This window comes from Helianthus annuus, chromosome 12 (assembly GCF_002127325.2).
Source record: "Helianthus annuus cultivar XRQ/B chromosome 12, HanXRQr2.0-SUNRISE, whole genome shotgun sequence".
Lineage (NCBI taxonomy): Eukaryota > Viridiplantae > Streptophyta > Magnoliopsida > Asterales > Asteraceae > Helianthus > Helianthus annuus.
The window spans coordinates 105,955,281-105,972,526 of NC_035444.2; the positions used below are offsets into that span (position 1 = coordinate 105,955,281).

General features: G+C 40.2%; 1 protein-coding gene across 7 annotated transcripts; it reads left to right on the top strand.

The window, feature by feature from the left end:
- Nucleotides 1-231: 231 nt before the first annotated feature.
- Nucleotides 232-6,994, top strand: LOC110895502 (sugar transporter ERD6-like 5). 7 transcript variants are annotated; one of them, XM_035981050.1, is made up of 16 exons: nt 232-337; nt 419-459; nt 699-764; nt 829-894; nt 977-1,052; nt 1,165-1,229; nt 1,354-1,446; nt 1,557-1,637; nt 1,713-1,797; nt 4,512-4,555; nt 4,629-4,826; nt 5,741-5,800; nt 5,883-5,936; nt 6,010-6,069; nt 6,158-6,272; nt 6,786-6,994. In XM_035981050.1, the coding sequence occupies exons 2-16, from the start codon at nt 457-459 to the stop codon at nt 6,911-6,913; spliced, it is 1,194 nt and encodes a 397-aa protein (XP_035836943.1). In that variant the 5' UTR covers nt 232-337; nt 419-456; the 3' UTR covers nt 6,914-6,994. The 7 variants fall into 7 exon arrangements, 6 of the variants coding, with proteins under 6 accessions (XP_035836943.1, XP_035836944.1, XP_035836946.1 ...); XR_004875092.1 differs by lacking the exon at nt 232-337 and having other exon boundaries at nt 391-459; nt 6,158-6,459; nt 6,786-6,917; XM_035981051.1 differs by lacking the exon at nt 232-337 and having other exon boundaries at nt 391-459; nt 4,629-4,691.
- Nucleotides 6,995-17,246: the final 10,252 nt, after the last annotated feature.

Here is a 17,246-nt window from a genome sequence, read left to right on the forward strand (position 1 = left end):
GGTCTCTGGATCTTACGTTTTCGGTTGTGCTGTAAGTAGCCGCTATTACTTTAACTCATTTTCTTAAATTATTATTTTCCATTAAAATTGGATAATCAAATAAAGGTTTTGTAGATAAATACCCCTAAAAGAAGTCTCAAGTCGATAATCAAATAGAGGTTTCGTGAAAGTCAAATCCAAATTTTGGATAAAAGAAGTCTCAAGTCGATGTGTATTAATTTTATGGACCCAAATTAAATGGAGCCCAACTCCTGGGTAAAGGAAAGAAATCAAAAAATGAAACTTGGGAAACATTAACCAGCAGCAGGCTACAGTTACTATTAGGCATAGCTTTCCGGTTAGTAATAAATTAATAATAATGTTTTGCAGTACTCAGTTTTTGGTTCCATTTTGACAATTGGAGCAATGGTAGGGGCAGTCGTGAGTGGTAAGATAGCAGATCGACTTGGGCGGAGAATGGTAGATGTTACTTAATACTATTACCAGCTTTTCATTTGGTTGTCTCACTCACTCACTCACTGTTTGATTGATTGATGATATACATACATACATACAGACTATGGGACTTTCTGAAATGTTCTGTCTTTTAGGGTGGTTAGCAATTATATATATATTCACAGGCAATTCTTCTCCTCACTCATCTCTTTTTAAGACTACTTTTTTTTTTTTCTTCCAAATTTTGATTCATCTTATTGCAGGTTTCTTGGTTGCTTGATGCTGGACGACTATTGATCGGATATGGAATAGGGGTTCTCTCTTATGTGGTACTTGCGAATTCTTCTTCATTCTGTTACTGTTACACCAAACTTTCTGATTCTTTGGCAACAGGTACCAGTTTACATAGCAGAAATATCACCTCAAAACCTTCGCGGAGCTTTTACCACTGTTAATCAGGTATATAGCATTTTTTTTTTTTATGTGGTTCATTTTTATAGGTCTGATCAAGTGTTGACTAATGCGTTGAGCACCACTACAGCTGATGATATGTGTTGGAGTATCTGTAATGTGGCTTATTGGAACATTCTTTCCTTGGCGCACCCTAGCTCTAATCGGTAAAGTTGTTCAGATTTTTACCTGCTTTTTTTATTTTGTTTTTTTACCCATTAGAGGTAAACATAACCCGAATTGACCTAAATGGGTCGAAGTAACTCTTTGTGCTTTCAGGAATCATTCCGTGTCTACTACAGGTTATAGGCCTGTTCTTCATTCCTGAATCTCCTAGATGGCTGGTGAGTTAGTTGCCAAGTTGTTAATGTTTATTGCGCTGCAAATGAACACTGGCATTTCATAATATGTCTTCCTCATTCATACTTATGCATATCAATGTTTTACCATGTGAGTTCTGATATACAGGCAAAAATTGGTATGTGGGAAGACTGCGAGTCTGCACTTCACAGGCTTAGGGGAAAGAACGTAAAAATCTTTGAAGAAGCAGCTGAAATCAGAGTAACCTCTTCTCACCCAAATCATTTCACTTAAATTCCATTTTTTTTTTTTTTAATAATGTGATACTATATTATGAATTATGATGAAAACGGCATGCTCATGATATTCAGGATTATACCAAAACACTTCACCAGCTGTCAGAAACTAGAGTCTTTGATTTGTTCCAACCGACATATGCTAAATCTCTTATTGTGAGTCTTATATCATTCACAATCTTAGTTTGGTGTTCGGTTGATATGATTCATATGTTAATAATTGTTTCATAGGTTGGAGTTGGACTTATGGTATTGCAGCAATTGGGAGGCGTGAACGCAATTGCATTTTACGTGGATTCTATCTTTATTTCTGCTGGTAAGGATCCCACTTTTGGATAAACTTCTGTAAACCCACCTAGGGACCTCGAACACTCATACATGATCACTAACTTGAACAATCGATTCACGCGGTGATGCGTACCGCTGCATAGGTCACGAGACAGAAGGTGTAGAAGACCAAAGATGAGTGTCAATATGTGAATCCACCAAGTAATCATAGATTATCAACACACAGTAATTAGGGTTTTGTTCCACACCAGAGAGAAACTTGCACAGAAAGATAAATCTCAAAAGTCCTGTGACTTGCATTCATTCACCGAGTATAAATACAAGTCTAAGTTCGGACTCATAAGTCCTGACAAGCTAAGTCCGAATATAAAAAACATATACGGACATAACATTAAAAACTATCTGACAAACTCAAAAGAAACAAGGAGGTCCGAATTTATATATATTCGGACTCCTTTACACTACATAAATTCAGACTAGGTCATAAAATCTGACAAATACTTCTATCTATTTAATATTTACACAAAAGCCCTTGAACATCTTCAATTTTGCAGAGTCTAGCATGTATCATCAAAAGGTACACTTACAGCCCCTTGATATATGCGGGATCTGCAAGTCTTGTGAAGGTCTTCATCAGATCTTTGAGTAGTTAGCTTCCATAGTTATCGATAGCAAATAACGACAAATAGCGACAACGTACCTATATGCTACGTAGCGATAGCGATGAAATAGCGCCCGCTATTGCGTGTTTAGCGATAAGGTAGTTAAAAATTAAAGAAATAAAAAAATAGCTATCTACATAACTTTTTTTTATATGTAACGTTAGTTTTACACCTTTTATGTATAAATTTATAAGTTTAAGGACCAAATGTAAGCTAGTGAAAATAGGGGGGTTAAATGTTAAAATACACAAACTAATTTTACACTTTTTATGTTAATTTTACACCTTTTATGTATAAATTTATAAGTTTAAGGACCAAATCCGCTATTTTCACGCTATTCAACACCATACACCATATAGCGACCATGTCTCGCCTCGCCACGCTATTCGCGATAGCGGTCGCTATGGCCGCTATCGATAACTATGGTCGCTTTCCGCTCCAACCTTGTTCTTCACGCAGAATTGAACAACTAAAAAAACGGAAGAGCGATCTCCCGGTCTTCTTTCAGTTAATCCAAAATAGTTTGTTAAACCCAAAACTTCATTTAAACACATTAAAGAGCTAAGGCCTAAACCGGTTAAATTTTAAGGGATTTCTAAGTAACACATACTTGAAAAATTTTCTCACAACTTGGAAAAAATCTGACATATTTTCCCACACAGATATCCCACACTTTGACAAACTTTGCGAGACCGAATTTTATTAAAAGACTTACTTTATAAATTACCTCACCGGATTATTTTTACCCGTTTGCAAAATTATAAAACCCCATTTGAGTATTTTTAAAAATATGAAGCCCATACATGGAAACGAGAAATAAAATCTTTTTGTATTTTTCGAACTTTATATTAAAACACATATAATGTATATATATGTGTGGGCATATAAAACGCCCCGCTTGCGGTATGTGCATATAATGTATATATGTGTGGGCCATCGGGGGGGGGGGGGGGGGAGTGAAAGTGCACTAATTTTAACGTTATTTTACTAATTTCGTGAAAATAACGTTAAAAGCTGAGGACGGTTAATCATGCATCATGTGGTGGCGTTGATAGCTGAAAGAGAAAAGGGTACATACACTAATCGGTCTTTGTCCCGATTGCTGAGTGTTATGCGCCTTATGTCCAAGGCTTGATGCAAAACTACTATTGAGTCGGGGGTCTTACTGGAAGCAGCCTCTCTATTCCTACGGGGTAGAGTTAAGGCTGTCTACATCTTACCCTCCTCGGACCATGCCTTTGCTTTGCTATTGGTGGGATTTACGGAGTATGATGACGATGAAGATGAAGATGACGATGACGGTGATGTATTAAAACACACCGAAAATCTTTTTGTATTTTTCAATATGTGAAACGGAAAGAATACTTACAGAATTGCGAAGTAAATATTTACAAGCAATGTCTTTTTGTGAAAACGCAGACAAGAAGATCATATCGGCTTATCTGTCAAAATCTATCACAGTTAGTATCCATTTAACAATTTAAGTACATAGAATGATAATGACAGTTCAAGATGTTTAACGATATACTTGTCCACTTAAGCTTTAGCACGTGTTCGAACACTGTTTTCGAGATATGCATTTAAGTGTATTATTAACTCTTGTAACTGTGTTCCCCACCTCAGATACTAGGTCTCTATATCTGATTATTATCTGGGGTGTTATACTTGGTCTTCTGATTTTGCGTCGGCAATGGCTTAGACCTCGAACACTCGTACAGGATCACTAACTCGAACAATCGACTCACGCGGTGTGCGGAATCCACCACGCTATGCGTACCGCCGCGTAGATCATAAACTCTGACAGAATACTTCTAACTATTCAACATTTACACAAAATCCCTTGAACTTGTTCAATTTTGCAGAGTCCAGCATGTATCATCAAAAGGTGCACTTACAACTTCTTTTGCATGATACATTTTGGCTTTATGAGTTTCATATATGTAGTGCGGGAGATGTGATTGTGGATCTGAAAATATGTGACCCGCAATCTGGAGAGTGAAAGAATAATCTTAGGCTTTTAGATCAGCAGCAAAACATGATTATGGATAAATAAAAAGTTAAAATCATATTTTGTTCACAGGTTTTTCAAGTACCATTGGTTCAATAGCAATGGTCATTGTTCAGGTTATTCATGCTCTCCACTAGTTGGAATCTTAATGTTTTGCAACTTTTATAATTATTACAGTATGTTATGCAGGTTCCATTTACCTTATTAGGTGTCCTTCTGATGGATATTTCAGGTAGACGACCACTTCTGATGGTACTGGCTGCATCTTGGTTTCACACGACTAGAATATATTATTATTTTACATTAAAATTAAACATGTTATATAGGGATGCTAAACCTGTCGTGTTTGCGGTTTGGAGGGTCCAACTTTACATGAATCCGAAAATGGTATCAAGCATATGAACCTGAATACGACATGAATATTAGCCGGTTGACACAAACACGACCCATTTAACGTGAATTTTTTTATTTTTTATTTATTATTTTTTTTTGCACATTAATGCTGAAAACTTACAATTTTACAACAACAAATACAAATGTATACAAAACATATTACTTTTGGCAAATTGGATTTAAATAATCTCAACTTTCTCAATTTGACCGATAATAATCCCAACTCAGTTATTTGTCGATAATAATCCGAACTGGTCCACTTTTGGCCGATAATAGTCTGTGTTAAAAATAGTTTAACGGAGTTAAGTTTTTTTCCGAATTACAAACCGTTGTTTTAGGGCTTTTGATTAGAACGAGGATACAAGTTGATTGATGTAAAATTTACCTCCAAATACTGCCCCAAACGACGAAAACGGTGCTTCAATTCGGGTGTTTAAACTTTCAATTAACAAAAAATAAAGTCGTTTAGAGCACCGTTTCGAGATAAGTTTTACAGAAATCGACTCGTATCCTCGTTCTGATCAAAATCCCTAAAACATCGGTTTGTAATTCGGAAAAAACTTAACTCCGTTAAGCTATTTTTAACGGCAGACTATTATCGGTCAAAAATGGAACAGTTCGGATTATTATCTGCAAATAACTGAGTTGGGATTATTATCGCCCAAATTAAGAAAGTTGGGATTATTTAAATCCAATTTGCCATTACTTTTGTATTATAAGATTTCAAAATCTCTTTTGACTTCTAATCTGTAACCAACCAATTTAACTTATACACATTTTGTTTTTCAAAATAAAAAAAGTCAAACAGGTCAACCCGCGAATTTCATGTTAGGTTCATGTCATGGTAGATATTCACCCCTCTAGTTAAATTTGCTGATAATACAAACATATGATTATTTTTCTTTAAGGTTTCTGCTGCTGGAACGTGCTTAGGTTGTTTCCTCACAGGAATATCATTCTTGCTACAGGTTTGTTTATTTATTTATATACAATAAAAGTATCACTCCAGTTTTATTTTCGGACTCAGTTATATATAAACTGTGGCTGCAGGACCTTCAAGTGAATAACTGGTTCAGCCCCATTTTGGCACTTGTTGGGGTGTTGGTAATGCATTTTAACACTGGTCAAATGCTAGTGTAGTTTATTACTGCAACTGAAAGATCCACTGTACGCGCAGGTATTTTCGGGATCTTTTTCATTGGGCATGGGAGGAATTCCATGGGTCATTATGTCTGAGGTATGGCTTTCATTGTGAATAAAAGCAAATGGTAATTCCTCTTAGTTCTTTATGTTATCTATCTCTCACCAAATATATTTCACTTCAGATCTTTCCTATAAATATTAAGGGTTCAGCTGGAAGCCTCGTGACAGTAGTTAATTGGTTTGGTTCATGGGTCGTTTCGTATGCGTTTAACTTCCTTATGAAGTGGAGTTCGGAAGGTCCTCTCTCTCACACACACACACACACAAACACACATGTGTGTATGCGTGTTGCATGTTATCTTGCTGATATGATAGAAACAACAAGATACATTTGCTGAAACTTGCAACATGACCCTCCCTCCTGCACGCATTCACAACTATATACAATCCGACATCATAGAAGTAGCTTTTATATACGGGTCAGGTACCGTTGACCCGATTGAAAAATATTTTATAACAAATTAGTGTCTCAAAAATGATTACCAAAGTTATTAGTTGTGTAATTTCAATAATTTAAGGCGTCTTACGTGCCTAAAGATATACTTGAGGCGACTTTTGACCCATTTCTTTTGTCGCTATTTTTTTATTCTTATTTTACTCGTATGGGTTAGTGTGTAATTCTTGTCAACCCATCTATAGTAAATAGGAAGATAATGCCACCTCTACACTGAGCCAATATTGTTTCCTTACATTTGTAAACACGCACGCTGAGTTGCTTTAAGACTTGATAGTTATGTATTTCCCTCCCAGGAACCTTTTTCATGTTTGCAAGCATATGCTGCTCAACTGTTTTGTTCGTTGCAAAATTGGTACCGGAGACTAAGGGTCGGACACTTGAAGAAATACAAGCATCCATGAACCCGTTAATATCAAACTGATGTACTGTACTCTCCTTATATAAGGCTTGCCTGTGCTATAAACTTCATGCTTTATAATATGTTTAAATCGTTTCAACACTACACATGAACTTTATTGGTATTTTTGTGATTTGCTTTTGCAAACTAGTGGTATGAGGTGATAAGGGGAGGAGGGGTGGTTCATTAGTGATAGTTTCTATCACTCACACTGTCTAATAAAATCGTGCCATGTCATCAACCAAATTTCTATCACTAGTGATTGAAATGTAGGGGGGGTGGTATCACTAGTGATGGAATTCTACCACTCCCAAATTTAAAAATATTTACTCTCAAGTCACAAACAACACGTGTCCAGAGCATATGTTTCGCCCTTCCTTTCTCTTTCATGAAACACACGTGTCATCAACATGCAGATGCCCACATGCAACATGCAGAGCCCACATGCAACATTCAACGCGTTATACAAATAACGCGTTTTGTTTTTGACGCATTATGTTTGGTCCGGCGGCGGTGTTTCGTGATGGCTCAACGCGTTATGATAGTTCATAGTGGACTACCCCGCCTCCCCTAAGAGAGAAACAAGATTGGTCGGCTCAACGATGGGATTTCCCCCTTTCATTAACAAACTTATAGTTTTGAAGAAACACAGAACTAATCGAGTGATTAATTTGGGATTGTGCCTCGACAAATAAGGTTAATCTTCTTTGCCTCGTCTGAGCTGTGGTGATGATCTTCCTGCAAAACACTGAACACCCGTTAAGCTCGTTAAGAGGAGGGGAATGGGGGGGGGGCTCCTCTTAACCACTCTCCGGCATGAGAATAAGTATTGAGGGTTAAGTATGTAATTAGGAGTAAGAGAACAAGGAAGTGGATCCTTAAACGTGTGGAAGAAGGTCAATATTTATAGCCGGAGTGGTGTGGAAAGAGATGGGCTGATGGGCCTTGGGCCTTGAGGTCGGCAAGGAATATCCATTTTGTCTCCTCTGCCACGACCCTTGGTGCTTCCGGACAAGAGGAGAGCTGGCTCATGTTGATTGGATCCACGTGGCCTGGTCGTTGTCCGTGTTGTCTGCTCTGTCATCAGCGGCTAAGTGGAGATCGTGGTGCAGTTGTCGGCGCACGCTGATTGGTGACACGTAGCGTCCTTGTGTACCTTCTTGTCTCCTGTACGATCTGTCGATTGTGGAGCACAATCAGATACACCTGTTGGACACTTATTGATCCGTTGTTCTGCCACTTGTACTCTTTGTACTTGTCCTTAGATTAGTTGCACTTCTGTCCTCCGCGCGATCATCAGGAAAGTCCCAAGTAGCCTGCGCAAGGTCTAGGCAGTGAGAGTTTTCATCCAAGAAACCAAGTGTGAAAACTGGTATTATGTTTTCCTTGACCCTTCGCGTGACCTAGGAGCACTGCCAAGCCATGCTACTAAGCCTACAACAGCCTCATCTGCACATAATTGAGAAACGTTCGTCATATAAAGTTAATAATAAGTCTCCCGGTACTTAGGGTAAATGATGGTTTAATATACTCGTATTTAAGTTCGTTCGATAACTAATGGAGGACACATGAGAACCAAAAATCTTCAATTAAACAAAGCAGGTTTGCATATTTATACAAATGTAACAACCAAAGCATAATAGTCTATTATAAAAAAAAATGACAACTGAATAGTTGCTTCTCACTATGCATTTTAGATGGTCATTATCATGCCACTAATACTAAAGGTACTAAGATGGAAAAGTCCAGTGACATCTGGCCATTCCTAAAATACATATCAACTAAAGTAGATCTAAAAAAATTATATATATATATATATATACCTTATGCATTGTTCAACGCAAGAAAACTTACAAAGCTACATCAAGATCAAACCTGAACAAACAAAAAAAAAGGAAACACACTACTTCACTAAAAAAGAAGCAGATTCAAAGGTCAAATCAACAGCAAATATAATACAATTTATCAATAACTGTCCTCAACAGCTCAACTCTTTGAAAACATGTACGGGTCAATTCGTTTGACTTTTGGTCAACATTTGTTTGACTTTTAGTCAACATCTATTTGACTTTTGGTCAACATCTGTTTAACTTTTGGTCAACATCTCTTTTAGTATTCAACAGACGTTTGACTAACTCAATCAATGGTTTGAACATCTGTTTGACTTTTGGTCACAGTTGGATGGAAACCCATGTTAGGTTGAACAGTGTTTTGAAGAGAAAAACAGTGCTAAAATATGAGAAGACAGTGGATCGGGTTAACTTAAACATATGTTCAGGCTTAAATAGATGTTTGGCCTTCTATATCAGATGTTTGGACTTAAACAGATGTTTAACCTTAAACAGATGTTTGACCAAAAACAGAAGTTTGGCCTTAAACAGATGTTTAACCTTAAACAGATGCTTGGCAAGATCCAAAAGCCGAAACTACAAATCATTATATTTCAAAACACAAACTGATGAAACAACATCCAAACTCCTAAATCAACAAAAGCATTACCTGAGTAGTCTTCAAAGCATCTCCAAACGGACCACCAGTTAGCTTTTGGCGCGAAGCCTCATCACCAAACGCTACCTTAATACTGATTATTGTAAGGATGTTCAACGTGTTACTTATCTATGATTATCAAAACAGAAAAGACAAGAAATAAGAAGAATGATTCACCTGTTCTAACCACCTCTACTACTTCATTTAAGAACCATGTTTCTTTATATCCTCTTCTCTCCAGGCCATCCTGAATAAACATTGTTTGTTATTAAAAAAAAACTACAAACGGATTCACCAACATAACATGACTTGAAGGTATCAATCAGTTACAGGCACTTAATCAAGGAACACACGAAAAAGCCGACACTTTGTAAATAAGATCTTTTGTTCTGTTTGCAATGTTGGCGACACATGTACATGTTGGAATGATGGTCTTTGATGCATCCTCCATTGCAGATAAGGGTTTTTTTTTTACTCCAAAATGCAGTGGTGTCCTACAGTTCCAAAAGGGATGAACGGTAAAGATTGTAGATGATTAATAACTCCATAATATTATTAATAATGATTCTTCTTACGGTGATTGCTTTTATAAGAGCGTCGTAGACAGACTTAAGCTCCAATCTTCGAGCATCAAAATCTTCAATTTTCTTCCACTTTTTATTCAAAGAACCTTCAACATCTTTCCTAGGGGTGTGCACGGTTCGGATCGGTTCGGTTATTAGCATTATCCTTAATCGAAGTCATCGGTTAATCGGTTCGATTAATTCGGTTAATATGTCGGTTTTCGGTTCGGTTCGGTTAATTTTTGGTTACTAACCAATTCAAACAAGGGCTAATTTTTTTCTTAGAAATACATGTAATGGAGGTATAAATACATGAAATAGATGTATAAATATATGAAATGGATGTATAAATAAATGAAATGGAGGTATAAATGAATGAATAGATGTTTAAATAAATGAAATGAAGGTATAAATAAATGAAATGTAGGCATAAATAAATGAAATAGAGGTATTATTACATGAAATGAAAGTATAAAACATGAAATACATGAAATAGAGTTATAAAAGCTAGAAATATATAAAAAAATAAATGATTCGGTTCGGTTCGGTTAGGTTAATTTCGGTTAAGCGATGGTAAAAAAAATATCCGTTAACCGACTTTCGGTTAATTCGGTTTCGGTTAATTTCGGTTCGGTTTTGTCGGTTTTTGTTCGGTTTCAGTTAACGGTTCGGTTATTGCACACCCATATTCTTTCCTCTCTAAACGCAACATGTTCAAACGTTGAACTTTGCAGGCCAATGTGGTCAAACTTGCATTTAATCCAGCAGCTTCTCTTTCCATGACCCAAACCTCCAGCTGAACTGAAACATAAACGACTTAATAAGTAATAACATAAATTCATGTGGTATAGCAAGCATTTGACTCGTATATGTCACACCCCCAAAATCCACCCGCGGAGTACTACCGCTTGGAGGCGTGACTGACCAGGATCCAGCCACCAATCATACTGAACAAGCATATAAATAATCATAAAAGTTTAACCAATACGATTGGTGTTTCAAAACAAACAAGTTTAAGTTGCAAGCGGAAGCATAAGTTAAAGTTATAACATAAGTTCAAATGTTTTCAAATTGAACATGGCGCGCAGCAAACTGTGTCCCACAACGACTCTCCTCCATTAGCTCCAGCTGAGTACCTATGGTCCTGCAAAGCATGTAGTAACGAGTCAACAACTAGTTGAGTGAGTTCACAGTTGGGTGTTCGTTTTAGTTGTTTCGAAAAACAGTTTCCTTTAACTGGCATCCTGCCGTGGGGGTTACCCCATAGTTTAAAAAACGTGATTTGTTCATTCCCAGTTACTCCGGCATTCCAGCCGTGGGGGCTACCCCATGTTAGTTATCAGGCATTTCGGCCGTGGGGGCTACCCCATGCGTACACTAGACTCGTTACCATATCGACTGCTGACTGTAGTCATGTTTATGTGCCCTGAAAACATCAATGTCTATCATCATTGACGTGCCCCAGATCCATTAGTTCACGCCCGTCCTCTGCGGCACGGTGTGAGGTTTGTCAGACCTAAATAGCGCTATCTAACTAATGACCCGCTCGCCATTGGCCCGGCGATTAAGTCGATACAAAAAGGAGGGACTTCGTGATAGAGTTTTAGTCTAGTACGAGTTATCCGTCCATCCGGACGAGGAATCACATTCCTGAACCATAGCCGTCCTACCCAAGGAGGACGAGGAACCCACGTTCCTTAACCCCGTTCCCAACCCAGGGAATCCCATGCTTTGTAGAGGGTGTGAACTCACCTTGGTTTGCTCGGTAGTAACTCACCATTGTGGTTCCCATTGTTACCATTCCCCTGATTGTTGTTGTTGTTGTTCTGGTTCAGTTGGGGACAATCTTTCTTGAAGTGGCCTTCAGCTCCACACTGAAAGCACCCTTTGTTGTTACCCTGTTGCTGTCGCTGGTTCTGCTGAGGTTGCTGACGATTCTGATTGGCGGGATATGCGCTCCTGCAATCCTTTGCAACATGACCAGGCTTGTTGCACCGATGACAGTTGCCCCTGGTGCATGGCCCACTGTGGTGTAGGTTGCAACGATTGCATTTAGGGTGACTCCCCTTGTACCCACCATGACTTTGACCACCAGACGATTGCTGACTGGGGCTCTTGTGGTCGTCAGTCTTTCTTTGCTGAGACTGTGATTGCACAGAAGTTGAACCCTTGCTTGAAGTTCCATCCCATTTCCGTTTGTCCCCACTAGAGGTACCAGAAGTAGTTGCAGCACCTATGCGCTTTGGTAACTTGTTCTGCTCCACCGCTTGGTCAGTAAGACGGTGAGCCAACTGAACAACCTGCTGGATAGTAGTCAAATTTGCTGAAGTCACATGACTTTGGATCTCTGGCACCAAGCCCTTGAGATAGAGTTCAATTCGCTTATACGGAGGGTCCACCATAGTAGGACACAACAAGGCAAGCTCATGCGATCTCTTAGTGTATGCCTCAATCTCTGACCCCGTCATCTTGAGGTTGTAGAACTCATCTTCCAGCTTATGGATGTCATCGCGACTGCAGTATTCCTCCCTGATCATTTCCTTGAAATTTTCCCATGGGGTGGCGTTGGCAACAACCAACCCCAGCATTTGCACTTGAGCATTCCACCACGTGAGGGCCAAACCCTCGAGAGTACCAGTAGCATACTTTACCCTGCGCGCTTCAGGGCATTCACACATTTCGAACACAGATTCTAGTTTCTCAAACCAGTGTAGGAGACCTACTGCTCCTTCAGTTCCGCTAAAAGTAGTGGGTCGACAGTCCATAAAGGTCTTAAAAGTGCACACCGGTGCCTGAGCATATTGACCTAAGGTAGGTGAAAGAAAGACAGAGTTTAACACAAAGGTTGGTTCACGAGAGTAGGATCCTAAAGATCCTAGGATAAGTTCGGACTGCAGGATATACCTCCTGCGTTTGCAGCTGCAAGCGCTGCGGCTACTCGTTCGTTGATCAAAGCCGTCAACTGGGCTTGTGTCATGTTAACGCGTCCAGACATGATTCTTCATAACAAGAGTAACACGAGTGAGAGAGGTTCGCGAAAGTACGATAGTAGGATAGAGTAAGCACGCACGTGTTCAAACAACAGTAGTTATACTAATCAAGTATACCATGAGCAATGTACTACGTAACTAACAAGTAGGCAATATACACATATCATAATACCTAGTATGTCGAGCCTTGCATGTGGAGCGAAGTGTCGTTGTGGACCGTTGGGCACTATACCGGTTATAGTCTGGTTTTAACAAAAACGTTTCTCCTTTATTAAAACCAAGTTCACTATAACCAATGGCTCTGATACCAATCTGTCACACCCCCAAAATCCACCCGCGGAGTACTACCGCTGGGAGGCGTGACTGACCAGGATCCAGCCACCAATCATACTGAACAAGCATATAAATAATCATAAAAGTTTAACCAATACGATTGGTGTTTCAAAACAAACAAGTTTAAGTTGCAAGCGGAAGCATAAGTTAAAGTTATAACATAAGTTCAAATGTTTTCAAATTGAACATGGCGCGCAGCAAACTGTGTCCCACAACGACTCTCCTCCATTAGCTCCAGCTGAGTACCTATGGTCCTGCAAAGCATGTAGTAACGAGTCAACAACTAGTTGAGTGAGTTCACAGTTGGGTGTTCGTTTTAGTTGTTTCGAAAAACAGTTTCCTTTAACTGGCATCCTGCCATGGGGGTTACCCCATAGTTTAAAAAACGTGATTTGTTCATTCCCAGTTACTCCGGCATTCCAGCCGTGGGGGCTACCCCATGTTAGTTATCAGGCATTTCGGCCGTGGGGGCTACCCCATGCGTACACTAGACTCGTTACCATATCGACTGCTGACTGTAGTCATGTTTATGTGCCCTGAAAACATCAATGTCTATCATCATTGACGTGCCCCAGATCCATTAGTTCACGCCCGTCCTCTGCGGCACGGTGTGAGGTTTGTCAGACCTAAATAGCGCTATCTAACTAATGACCCGCTCGCCATTGGCCCGGCGATTAAGTCGATACAAAAAGGAGGGACTTCGTGATAGAGTTTTAGTCTAGTACGAGTTATCCGTCCATCCGGACGAGGAATCACATTCCTGAACCATAGCCGTCCTACCCAAGGAGGACGAGGAACCCACGTTCCTTAACCCCGTTCCCAACCCAGGGAATCCCATGCTTTGTAGAGGGTGTGAACTCACCTTGGTTTGCTCGGTAGTAACACAGAAAGGTCAATCAAGTCGCAAGTAGTCAATTACGTCCTAACATAGATACCACTTATAATCAGATTCAAACCAAGCAGTGCACGTACAAGTAGTACTCATGGCATACGGTTACAACATGGTAGTTTCAACAACAGTGCACAACATAGTCAGTTAACAGTAGCACGTATAGGTATAGCCCATCTGTTCAGCCCAATCACTTAAGCCCAAAACATGCATAAAATAGTTAACACAGAAGTCCACAAGGCCGGCCCATTAACCATGGCCCGTAACTAAGCAAGTCCAATAAGCGTGGTCTCGAGTCGCAACCGGACTCGCAATCATGGTTTCGAGTCATGCTGTTTGTGTTGATCATGGATGGTTGCGAGTCGCAACCTGTGTCGCAACCATGGTTTCGGCTCGTCATGCTGAGGTCTCGAGTCGCAACGGGACTCGTAACCTGTGGTCTCGGCTTGTCATGTTATGGTTGCGAGTCGTAACCAGGTGTTCTCGACTCGCAACTGGTGTCGCAACGTGGAGGTTTCGAGTCGCAACCAGGGGTTCCGACTCCCCAACAGTTGCTGATTCTGCGCAGATCGTACTATCCAATAGAATTCATGCAGAAATATGTACCAGCCACTAAACATGTTTTGTTGTCTAAAATTTACCCAAAATGGATCAAACAATGCAGGTTTCAAATATTCAACCCACATTCAAAGCATATTCAAGTAGTTCTTCATGTTCTTCAAACATTCAACAAGTTCTTCAAATATTCAAATCACAAACAACCCTTGTTCTAACACATTTTGCATCAATCATCAACATAGTCATGAATAATAAATCAACACATTTAACCGAACACTACAAACTCGGTTTTATACTAAGCCGATTCTATGACACATGTAAACCGGTTTCATGAACATCAACAACTAGTAGTTTTGAACTCCATTTAATCACAAGATATCATAACCCATCATGCAATGTATCCGAAATCAAGACATATCAACCGATTTGTCACAATCATGCATATAGTTTCATCTTTTGACAACAAATAGCTATTTTATCAAAAAAAAACAATCATCTCATGTATGAACAACTTAACAATCAACTTAAACACTAAACATAATGAGAATCACTAACCGGTTAAGGGATGGGAAAGGTGAACTCCAAGTGTCGATTCTAAGCTTGAACCGAAAGTCCTAGTGCCAACCGATTGGATCCGAAAATGATGTGTGTTTGTGTTCTTTGGGTTTTAGTGAGAGAGGAGATAGGAGAATGTGTGTAGAGGAGTATGTGTGGTGTCCAAAGAAATGGTGAGTGTGGCCATGAGTGTAGTATATATACTAGTCCTTCATGATTCACCCTAAAGGGTTTACTAGCCGGTTAAGGAGGTCACGGCCCAAAGGCCCAAATTGGTCACTATTCACTCGAGACCTCATGGTCTCGAGTCGGGTCCTTTGTTCTCGGTCGGGTTCTCGGCTCACATATAACACGTACATATATACATACAAATGCACACATAACAAAGCACATAACACATAAAAGGTTCACGTTTATCATTAAGTTTAATCAGTTAACTAGTCACATAACGTACAAGTATGTTGCATCAAGACACAACGAAGGTTCTAGATTTCGAGTTGTCACATCATCCCCAAGTTGAAAGAAATTTCGTCCCGAAATTTGATGGCACTCACTGAGGAAGCTAGTCAAGTTGTATGGTTTTCCCGGTTTTCCTGGGGTGTCACATCCACCCCCCGTTGATCTGGAATTTCGTCCCGAAATTCCGTAGCTTCAGCCTCAGTAGCGGTTGTACTGTTCTCAAACAGTTGGGGATACTTTTGTTTCATCCGATCTTCGCGCTCCCAGGTGAACTCTGGGCCGCGACGTGAGTTCCAACGAACTCGAACAAGAGGTATTCTAGTGCTCTTGAGGACCTTAACATCCCGGTCCGTGATTTCGACTGGTTCCTCGACGAATTTCAACTGTTCGTCGATCGTGAGTTCCTTCAGAGGAACTACGTGGGTCTCATCTGACAGACACTTCTTCAGATTTGACACATGGAAAACGTTGTGAACTGCACCGAGTTCTGCTGGTAGGTTCAGTCTGTAGGCCACCTTGCCTATTTTCTCAATGATTTCGAAAGGTCCAACGTATCGTGGGTTAAGTTTGCCTCGTTTACCAAAACGAACAACACCCTTCCAGGGTGAAACTTTGAGTAATACCCGCTCCCCAACCTGGAGCTCAAGTGGTTTCCTGCCCTTATCGGCGTAGGCCTTCTGACGGTCTCGAGCGGCCGCCATGCGTTGTCGTATTTGAGCAATCCGCTCAGTAGTGTCTACCACATGTTCAGGACCAGTGATCTGACTATCCCCCACCTCTGCCCAACAAAGAGGTGACCGGCATTTACGTCCGTACAATGCCTCAAACGGAGCTGCTTTAATGCTAGTGTGGTAGCTGTTATTATACGAGAATTCCACGAGTGGCAGATGCCTTTCCCAGCTGTTGCCAAAGTTGATTACACAAGCGCGAAGCATGTCTTCTAATGTCTGGATCGTGCGCTCGGACTGCCCGTCCGTCTGTGGGTGATACGCTGTGCTCATATCTAGACGTGAGCCAAAAGACTTGTGCATTGCCTGCCACAGTTCTGAAGTAAAACGTGCATCTCGATCAGAGATGATAGAGGTGGGCACCCCGTGCCTCGAAACAACTTCCTTGAGGTATATTTCCGCTAAAGTGGAGAACTTATCCGTTTCCTTAATTGCCAAGAAGTGTGCGGACTTTGTAAGTCGATCCACGATCACCCAGATAGTATCGTTTCCGCGCTGTGATCTAGGTAGGCCAGTAACGAAATCCATGGAAATTTGCTCCCATTTCCATTGTGGTATCTCTGGCTGTTGGAGTAGGCCTGAGGGTTTCTGGTATTCTGTCTTGACTCGCGCACAAGTCAAACACTTGCTGACGTAAGTTGCTATGTGGGCCTTCATGCTAGGCCACCAATACGTAGTTTTAATATCGTGGTACATCTTGTCCGAACCAGGGTGTACCGAGTAGCGAGATCTGTGCGCTTCATCCATCACAAGTTCTCGTAAGTCGCCATAGAGTGGGACCCAAATACGTCCTGT